General features: G+C 35.7%; 1 protein-coding gene across 2 annotated transcripts in view; it reads right to left on the bottom strand.

Annotated features, from left to right (window-relative positions):
- STXBP5L (syntaxin binding protein 5L) overlaps positions 1 to 9956 on the bottom strand; it is a 398063-nt gene extending 388107 nt beyond the window's left edge. For both annotated transcript variants that reach the window (XM_065875972.1, XM_065875974.1), the window contains exon 1: positions 9768 to 9956. In XM_065875972.1, the coding sequence (XP_065732044.1) occupies positions 9768 to 9956 (189 nt within the window). The remainder of the gene's footprint in view (positions 1 to 9767) is intronic.
- Between the last annotated feature and the right edge of the window lie 1018 nt (positions 9957 to 10974).

Genomic DNA, 10974 nt, shown 5'->3' on the forward strand with positions numbered 1-10974 from the left:
ATATTTTTAAATAAAAACACTTGTGTTTAACACACATCAAAAGATTAGCCTTCAAATAATAAAAAGAAGAAAAGTTATCTTCTTTTTTAAATTAAAAAAGAAAAGAACTCTTGCTATAACTAAGATCTTTTATAAAGATTATTATTTTGACAATTAATTAGGAACAAAAATTCAATTTTCTCTGAAGAAAAACTCAATTTAAAAGCTTAGAACAGGACTTCTATTGTACTTGAAACCTTTAATGGATACAAAGTTATTGCTATTAAACTAATATGTAAATGGTTCATGGAACCATAATGTAGGAAATCAATATAATCATTCTATCATTACAAGTAAACTATGAAACTTAACTATGGTTTTTCACAGGCACATCTTCAAGTAAAGTTGGAAGGGGTCTACAGAAATGCACTAAACTTCAAGAGATAGGAATCTACTCTAATCATTACTGATAATCCTACAGATAACCAAAGTCAGAAATTACGTAAGATTTTAAATTAGTGCTATATTGAGACATACACAAAACACGACACCGTTTGTTTTTAAGAACACAAGAACTGCCATACTAAATGAGACCAACAGCTCAATTTGCTGAAAATATACTAGCACCAAAGGACCTTTTGTGAGAAAACATAATTGTTCTCTATGGTAACCTAAAAAATTTGTAATCATCCTTCCCACAAATCTATAATCCCTTACTCAAGCCTGCCCCTGCACCCTTATGCTCTCAGGATAGGCAAAGTAGAGAGCCTAGAGTACTGAATAACTTGGCTTTGGTTTTTCTAGCTCTTAAAAAAAATTTATTTTAATTCTTTTTGGTTCTTAAATTTGTTAACACCTCAATCCTAACGAGCTTAATTCTTCTGGTTTGCCTCCATTACTATTCTTAAAGATGTCTATTCGCTACTGTACATTCTAGTGACGGGAGCATGAAGTCATTGTCAGATGCTTTATGCATAATAAGTTATCCTGCAGTGTCAACTGTACTATGTTTTATTCAACCCATTTATAAGTATAGAATGAGACAAGTCCACACATCTCAGGGAATCTTGTATAGTTCTTTTAATGAATGAAAACTGCAGAAATGTGGAACTATGATCATGGTCTTGTGCCAATCTCAGGTACAGAATCTCCCAAGTAAAATCATATGAAATTGGAAGAATATGGGACAATGAAAGGGATATCTAGGCAATTAATCTCCTTTCAGCTTTCCAGGGTCCTGGAAAGCCCAACTGTCCACAGTCCACGACCATGTTTCTGAGCTTACACCAGTTTATCTGGGAAGATCTGATATTATGTTTGGTATGAATATCATGATTACAAATCCATTTCCATGTAAGAAGTTACACAGAGTTATCTACACATATCTACACATTGTCTCTGACACCATGACCATATATAAATTCAACTTATAAATGTTGATGAATAGTGAGTTGGTTAATTTAAGAGTTTATTCAAACTTCAGGTATTATGCCATCTGGTTCTAGTGATATATTTTGTCTATTTTGTTAATTAGGTCTAGAACATCCTGTATGTTTGTCACTGTCAGTCTAATATTTCTGAATTGCTCCCCTAAAAAGATCATTTGGAAACAAAAATAAAAATTGAAATAAATTTAACTGAATCTTTCTACAATCTTCTTTTCCATATCTTTCTAAAAAATATATACCATGTTCCTAAAGTGGTGTCACTCTTTTGCTCAGTGGTTTCCTTGTGTTTATGTAATATAAAATGTATTTAATAAAAGCCTTTTCCAAAAAATTGTTCAAAATATATCTAGTTTGCTCCTAATACATCACTCTATCAGATTCCTTGCTCTCATTTATTCACTCAACAAATATTTGACTGCCTTCTATGTGGCAAGCTCTGCTCTAGGAATTAGAGATAGTTGTGAAAATAAAGCCCTGTCCTCATGGAATTATATTATAATAGGAGAAGCAAAAAACCAAGCAAATAAATATATAATTTAATATCAGGTAGTTATAAGTGTTATCAAGAAAAAATATCAGGATAAGGGTAGAGAGCAAAGGGGATGAGCAGTGGTCAATGAAGATCTCTCGGAGAAGTTAACAGTTGAACTAAGAATTAAATGATGTAAAGGGAACAAGTAATATAATTATTTGGGGGGAAAATGTTCCATGTAAAGGAAACAGCAAATGCAAAAAGCCCTGAGGCAGGAATCGTGTCTGAGAAACAGTAAGAAAGCAAGTGTAGCTGGTGCAGAATAAGTAACAGAAAACAGTTGAAAATCATGTCTTGCCAGGGGCCAGATCATTTAGAGCTTTGTAAGACATAACAGGACTTCTGATTTTATTTTTAAGAGAAATGAAAAGCCATTGAAGAACTCTGAGCAGGAATGACATGATATGATTTAAATTTTAAAAGGATTCTTCTACCTATTATGAGACTGTGGTGAAGACTGAGTGAAAGCAGGGGAAACCCCAAAAGGCCATAAAATAGTAGCCCAGGCAAGACATGTGGTGGAAGAGACATAGTCAGATTTGAGATGTATTTTTAAGGGAGAGGCAACAGAATAGTCTTTATCTTCTCAAAGTCTCTAAGTTTCCTAAGGAATTAATCATGTTGCCTTTTCTAATAAGTAAGAAAAATGAAGCAGAAAAAGTACTGGATTTGAGAATCAAAAACCAGAGCATTAAACTTATCTATGTCTCTTACCAACTTGGAAATGTAAGGATACCACTTAAATTCTCTGGTCTCAGATATCTTCTCAGTAAAAGGAAAATATTAACACTATCCTTGGCTTCTTTATAGGACTGTTACGAAGGTCAAATGGGATATTTTGCAGATGAAGCTTTCTAATTTTAACTTAAGCAAATTACTAGATTAACAAAAACTCTCCATTCTCTTTGTAAAACACAGATTGATACTAATGGTTCATTAAATGCTTGAAACTAGTAAACTTGTAGCTAGAATACTCACACCCTCCTGCTCCCAGACTAACTAGGTGTGGGCCAGGTAGCTATAGGGATGAACACAAAATAAATCTAGAAAAAATATATATGTGTATATATATATATATATATATATACACACACATACGTATGTTCATCTATACTTTGTATATAGGTCTGTATATATATATGTATATTCATCTAGATTATACACCCATGTGTATAAACTGTCAGCTGATATATATACATGTGTGTATATATATATATATATATATATATATATATATATAACTTATTTGCTTGTTGAAATATATATCTCATCTGACACTGAAGTTTCCTCCTTATTCTACTTTAAACAAACAAAACCTGAAAATTGCATGTAATGAATTTGGGACGGTTTATGGATGAGAAGTTCACACAGAACTCTAATCAGAGAACCAGTGTGCAACAAAATAATCTTGGTCATTTATAAAGTGATTTGTAAACTGATGCATATTTAAATGTTTTCATTTAAAATAAAATGTTTAAGACATATATTATTATTAATGACTTTATGCTTTAACCTCTTTTCAATTAATCAACCAACCATGTATATGCTACTTCCTTCATAAAGTATATCAAGTGCCTGCTATACTGGTTCTCAATATTGACTATGCATCAGAATCTCCTGTGGGGTCTTTTTAAAAAATGCATGTGCCTAGGCCCAATTCCTAGAAACTCTGATTTTCTAAGACTGGGGTAGAGCTAGAAATCTTTCTTTTAGACAGAGTTAAGAACCAGTGGCCTAACAGGTAGTGAGCACCCTAACAATAATAAGAAAATAAAATATAATTGTCTCCCAGAGTTCATAGTATAATAGTAGTGACAAAAAAAATCTTTTTTAACCACAATAAGTTGCTAAATTCACACTACAGCAGATGCTATAAGCAAACAGAGAAGAGGAGGAAAAAAAACCTAACTCTGCCTGGGGTGGGTAGATGAGGAAGGCAGTGGTCAGAGCTGGTTCACATAGATGGTGTTTCAACTACAAAGTAATGAAAAGTAACGAATTCTCTAATTATATTAAAGCTGGAAGAGATATTCTAATCTGTAGCAATAAGCTAAGAAAAGGCATTGAGATATGAGAAAATATGGTGCTTTCAGGGAATACAATATATTTAGGGTATCAAGGAAATGAGGATGGAAAGGTAAACATGAGCCCCTTCTGAAAGGAACTACATAAAGATCAATTAAACAGTTTGAAGTTTAGTGTATAGAGCAGTGGTTTCAAATTGTGTTCATGGAATTCAAGTTTGGAAAAGGCAGTTCATTACTGCACAAACATCTGAACAACATGGGCATTCAAATGCATACATACTGAACTTAAAACAGATTGCAGTAAACCGATGCCATTAACCTGTTTTTTGCTGACCTTGAACAAAAATTTCTTCTACCATTTCTCTTTTTGAACTTCATATAGATGTGTCACTGATTATAAAGGTTGTACTTTTACTTTTATAAGGTTAGCAGATGTCCTACGACCTGTCTATAGATAATATCATACAACAAAACCAAATATAAAAAAAAGTTTTTTATTTATTGGCTGAATAATTTATTATAATTTATTTTTTTTAATGTACACCAATAAAGTACCATATTTATTTGTTTTAATAGGTGTTATTTTGCTTGGATTTTACATGAGACCCTTGTTTCTAGATCACCACTGCTCTAGGGAAACCAACATAGAATTTTTAGCAGGGAAAATGAAATAATTACATTATAATTCAGAAATAACCATTATTATAACAAAATGAATTGGAATAGGGTAAAACAAGAGGTGACAAAATCAGCCAGGAAGTGATTTCAAGAGACCAGGCAAAACAAACACATGAAAGAATACTCAACATCATTAATTAGAGAAATGAAAATAAAAACTATAATGAGGTATCACCTCACACTGGTCAGAATGGCCATCATCAAAAAATCTACAAACAATAAATGCTGGAGAGAGTGTGGAGAAAAGGGAACCCTCTTGCACTGTTGGTGGGAATGTAAACTGATACAGTCACTATGGAGAACAGCATGGAGGTTCCTTAAAAAACTAAAAATAGAACTACCATACAACCCAGCAATCCCACTACTGGGCACATACCCTGAGAAAACCATAATTCAAAAGGAGTCATGTACCACAATGTTCATTGCAGCTCTATTTACAATAGCCAGGACATGGAAGCAACCTAAGTGTCCATCGACAGATGAATGGATAAAAAAGATGTGGCACATATATACAATGGAATATTACTCAGCCATAAAAAGAAATGAAATTGAGTCATTTGTAGTGAGGTGGATGGACCTAGAGTCTGTCATACAGAATGAAGTAAGTCAGAAAGAGAAAAACAAATACCATATGCTAACACATATATATGGAATCTAAAAAAAAAAAAAATGGTCATGAAGAACCTAGAGGCAGGACGGAAATAAAGACGCAGACCTACTAGAGAATGGACTTGAGGACACGGGGAGGGGGAAGGGTAAGCTGGGACAAAGTGAGAGAGTGGCATGGACATATATACACCACCAAGTGTAAAATCGATAGCTAGTGGGAAGCAGCCGCATAGCACAGGGAGATGAGCTCTGTGCTTTGTTACCACCTACAGGGATGGGATAGGGAGGGTGGGAGGGAGGGAGACACAAGAAGGAAGAGATATGGGGATATATGTATATGCACAGCTGATTCACTTTGTTATACAGCAGAAACTAACACACCATTAAGCAATTATACTCCAATAAAGATGTTAAAAAAAAAAATGGGCACAGGTTCGTGGTGCCCCAAAACAATTACAATAGTAACATCAAAGATCACAGATCACAACAAATATAATTATAATGAAAAAGTCTGAATTATTGGGAGAATTACCTAAACATGACACAGAGACATGGAACAAGCAAATGCTGTTGGAAAAATTGTTCCAATAGAATTACTTGATGCAGGGTTGCCACAAACTTTCAATTTGTAAAAAGCATAGTATCTGCAAAGCGCAATTAAGCAAAGCACAATAAAATGAGGTATGCCTGTATATGTTATGCTTTATACATTGCAGTATTCAAGGCTCAAATTGTCCCAAATTTGGCCAATGTGAACTCCTTGAAGTTGACCCCTGCATCCACACAATCCCAGTGGTATTGAAAGCATTCCTGCTTTCTGGCATAGCAAGAGGTATCAAGCTCATCTGGTACATTTCCTGACCCGGACCTAGAATCAGCCACTCTTTTCAAGGAGCCCTTCTTCCTTTTGTTGGGGAATGGCTTTCAGAGACTATGATCAGCACTGGGGATGCTCACTTCTACCAGACTGTCATTATTTCTATGCCCTCTCAGTAAATAAAGCTAGGAAATATGTGAATTTCAGAAAGAAACTAAATCATGCATTCATATGGATATTTCCAATTTAAGTGAACAATTAAATCATCAATTATTATATTTTTATCCCTTTGCTTTCACACTGAAAATCTTGGTTTTAATGACATTAACATGATTGCGTATTTGCTTATGCATATACATAACATATACATATATAATGTATATTATGCGTAAAATAGTTTCAGAGCTACAAGACTAGTATTACTACTAACAACAGAACTATCAATTGTGGGACTTCCCTGGTGGTCCAGTGGTTAGGACTCCAAGCTTTCACTTGCACAAGCTGTGTGGTCAAAAAAAAAAAAAAAAAGAACTATGAATTGCAACTGAATATTTCATTGTGGTTCTCTTTGCTCTTTAGGATATACCTCACCATGGAGGTCCATTAAAAGTTTGAGGTTTTTTTTTTTTTGCGGTACGCAGGCCTCTCACCGTTGTGGCCTCTCCCGTTGCAGAGCACAGGCTCCGGACACGCAGACTCAGCAGCCATGGCTCACGGGCCCAGCCGCTCCGTGGCATGTGGGATCCTCCCGGACCAGGGCACGAATCTGTGTCCCCTGCATCGGCAGGCGGACTCTCAACCACTGTGCCACCAGGGAAGCCCAAAAGTTTGAGTTTTAATGTCATTTGAAATAATTGTTTTTTCTGTGTGGTTTATACTATCAATTTTATATACTCCTAGGTTGTGGTTTATACTATCAATTTTATATACTCCTAGGTTCATTTGTATCCATTCGTTTCAGATTTGTAGGAGTTTTTTTTCCTTTTTGATCCAAATTTTTTAATTATATGAAATGTTCACATGGTTCCAAAATCAAAACTATAAAACAAGGTGCAGTCAGAGAAGATTTTTAAACACTTTATCCCTCCTTTTCACAATAAAGGTGTTTTTTAAGGTTATGAAATTGGACTGAATTGTTAAAGAGAGCCTGATACCAGAGAGAGATTCAACAGAGTGCATTGTTAGTAACAGTTACAGGGGGGAAATTACATGTTAATGAAATAAGCCTTATTCAAATCAGTAAACATGTTATAGATCCAAAATAAATTTTACACACACACACAAAAAAAAGAAGAGACCAGGCAAGAAAATATGGTGGAATGAACAAGTACTGGAGATGGTGAGAAGGGAATAAATTGTAAAAATACTAAGGAAATAGGATAGAATTTGACAACCAATCAAATAATAGAGAGGAAGATAGTTTTCAAAAGAGCAGATTCTTGATTTGTACTTTAATTTTGGCCATATTGAAAAGGTAGAAGTACTCAGAAGGTACCAACTGCTTAGTACTCAGAATAGAATGTTCTTTGCACATCTAATCAGTGAGTCCAAATTAATTCCCCATTTTAGTAACAGTTTTAATTTTGGAGTTTCCTTAATGCATCTTTACACATTTTATTACAGTCCAGGTAACCTAAAGTCATATAACCACTTTTTTAAATTAACTATATTCCTATCTAAAGATGTCACAGAACTTTCCCCATTTAGTGAGATTTCAATACTATTAGTGTTCAGCTCACATAGCTTTCTATCCTTATAATTTCTTTGAATATTGTTACCTAATATTTTATAACCCACTGGTTATAGTCATTCCACCAAGAACAAGGTGATTTTAAAACTTTAACAATCATATAAATATGCATTTCACTGCCTTTTCCAACTTATACATTGCCTTCACCTAATTGTCTTGTTTGATCTTCCCAACTACCCTCTTAGGTAAGAAGAGCAGAAATACTTATTACCATACTACAGATGAGAAAATCATGTCACAAGGCAGATAAATGGCTTTCCAAAGAATATGTGGCTGGCAAGTGGCAGAGCTTTAAAACATATAAATTTTCTGATTCCTAGGCCAGTGCTCTTCCTACCATCCCATATGTTTTTGAAGTAATACATATTTAACTTCAGCCACTTTGCATGACTGTCTTGCCTAAATAAATAGGAAGGTGATTATCTACCCCATCTTCCTCTCTTGCATTCACCCATTTCCCCTGAAATGTTTTACTTAAAACCTTCTCTACCAGTTTATACCATCAACAGTCCAATGCCATTCTGTTTCAGAAATTTATCTTTTCTATATCAAGTTTACCTCTACTAAAACTATCCTGCATTACTATCATATTCACGAACTGAGAGACTTTGGAAATTTTTTAAGATTCTTGGAATGGTAATAGTAATACATCAAAGATTAGAGAATCAGGGCCTAAGTCCCCTGCTTAGCAATTCAAATTTGGCCTTTAGGACCCTTTCACATATTTGCCTCATGACCACTATTAAGCTCCTCCCTAATCTGACAAAATATCTATTATTTCAAAGTGAGGATAAAATTGTATACAACTCTGTATACAAAATTGTACTGCATACAAATTTCACAGGGTAGATTAGAATTAAATCTGTTTATCTAACCTAATTCTAAATAAACTTGCTTTTATGTAATCTATAATATTTTAGTAATTATAGATTTGTTTTTATAATGACCCTACTGGGAACAGAAATTAAGGGAATAATTGAAACTTATCCCATTACACATAATCTGTTTACTACAAAAATAATTTTAATAATTTCAAAAAAATTTGTGTTGAATTACTGAAAAATTTAATACTTAATTTCAAAAATTTACTATTTCTTCTCATGTATTCAAACACATTTATAAAACTATATTCATCTGCATCATATGAATGACTTGGTAACTTTCTTACTGCACATGACACGTCAAAAGCACATTCTTAGGCTACCCCCCAAAAAAAGGACAATACAAATTATAAATCACTTGATGTCAGAAAATAAAACAATTATCTCTATATATTAACACAATGCTTGTTTTGCAAATTCTCATCTCTCCCCATCAGAAACTCTTTCTTTTGCTTATTTATTAGAAGTTCAATATTAAAGTATAATTACCGAAAATGCTTCCTCACTAAACCAGAACACAGGCTATTTTTGAGTTCTTACAAGTATTAAGCCCATAGCATTTGTTTGTTTGTTTATTAAGAATTTAAGAATCTGGGTGTGTTTTTATTCAGAATTTTAAACACTGCCACTAGATATTTTAAAATGGACATATTCATCTAGCTCTTATCTACTTAATTCTAGCAACATCTTAATAGCTTCAATCATTTTATACTGAACAGTGAAATAAAATTAGTTTCTCTGAATGACAGCATGGGATTAACTATTTATACATAAATATTAAATTTAAAAAGTAGTCCATTAATGGGCCTTAATATTATCTTGCAGAGTCTTCTTTTTATGTTTGCTTATTTCCCTCTTAAACTATAATTGATTTTTAAGTTGATGCTTGGAATATCTTAATTCAAACTGACCTACCCACAAAATTCTCTGCACCAGACTCTCTGATACTGGCATCTCAACAATTTCCAGTCCCTGGAGTGTTTTAATTCTTTCCTCACAGTAGTAAAATAAAGAAATAATAAGCTTTAAGCCAATTCAAAACTTACCTTACAAATCTGGAAATAGTCTGAAGTCAAGGTTTCCTGAATCTCCTCTCTGAGAACCCCTGCAGTCCCTCCTGGATGCATGGAACCACTTCCAGCCCCGCCACCACTGTTACTGCCACTGCTGCTACTACTGCCAGGGGAGGAGGCAGTTAAGCCATCCAAAACTTTTCGGAAATTAAACTTCTTCATTTTAAAAACTGTTGAGAAATTCAAAGGAAAGGGTGACTTAACACATGGAATTATACGTGGGTAAAAGTGTTTAGCTTTTCATCAGTCATGGCAGTAGCCAGTCCGCATTTTATGAGCATTGGCTTTCAATGAGTAAAAAAAGGGAAAAAAATCAACCTTTGGTCAAATTTTAATTCTAAAAAGCATATCCTTGAAAAAGAAAAAGAAAACACAACTCCAAAAGCACCAGTATTCCCTCCTCAGACACCAAATTTTCAAGGGCTTTATCCCCAGCTGTAGCTACGCTTTATCAGCACCGGGGTAAAAATAAAAGGCAGTGTCATCATCGTCATTAGCATTATATCATCATTATTATACAATCAAACCAGAGTCCATCAGACCAAGACTCTCTTTCTTAAAGGTGGGCTTTCTTCCTAAAGGTTGAGCTCACCGTATTTTATTTTCAGAAAAATGGTGGTGGGGGAGAGCTCGTATTTATTCTGCCACCACCTTCTGGGCTTTCCCTCATCATCTTCAACGCTCCCTTTTTCTCAACAGGAAACGCGGGGTGGTGAGGGTGCCTTTTTCCATGTCCACCCGGTACAGCCCGGACCCCAAAACACTTGCAGGTGACCCACAGCAACAGCCGACGGGAGGGGCCAGCAGCGGCGCCGACTGCCTCCGCTTCCCCCTCCGTCTCCCCCTTCCCTCCCCGAGTCTCTGCCCCCAACCCCCTGCTCTCACCCTCCACACCACCACCACCACCACCCCCGCCCCGCTCTGCCCGCAGCCGCCGCCTCGCTAGCCCGCCCGTCCGCTCTCCCCGCAGCACGTTGGTGGCTCTTGGGGGACATGAGGCAGTGGTGACGACGTTTGCGGCTCGAGTCCCGCCACAGCCTGCTGGGCAAGGAGAGCCGCCGCTCCCGCGGTCCCTCCCCGGGCCGAGCGCCTAGGCGCCGGGCTCTCGCCCGCGGGCGCGCTAACACGCAAACACCCTCACACAGACATTCGCGCGCCCAGCCGGAGCACACGCAAACAC

Source organism: Phocoena phocoena, chromosome 4 (assembly GCF_963924675.1).
Source record: "Phocoena phocoena chromosome 4, mPhoPho1.1, whole genome shotgun sequence".
Classification (NCBI taxonomy): domain Eukaryota; kingdom Metazoa; phylum Chordata; class Mammalia; order Artiodactyla; family Phocoenidae; genus Phocoena; species Phocoena phocoena.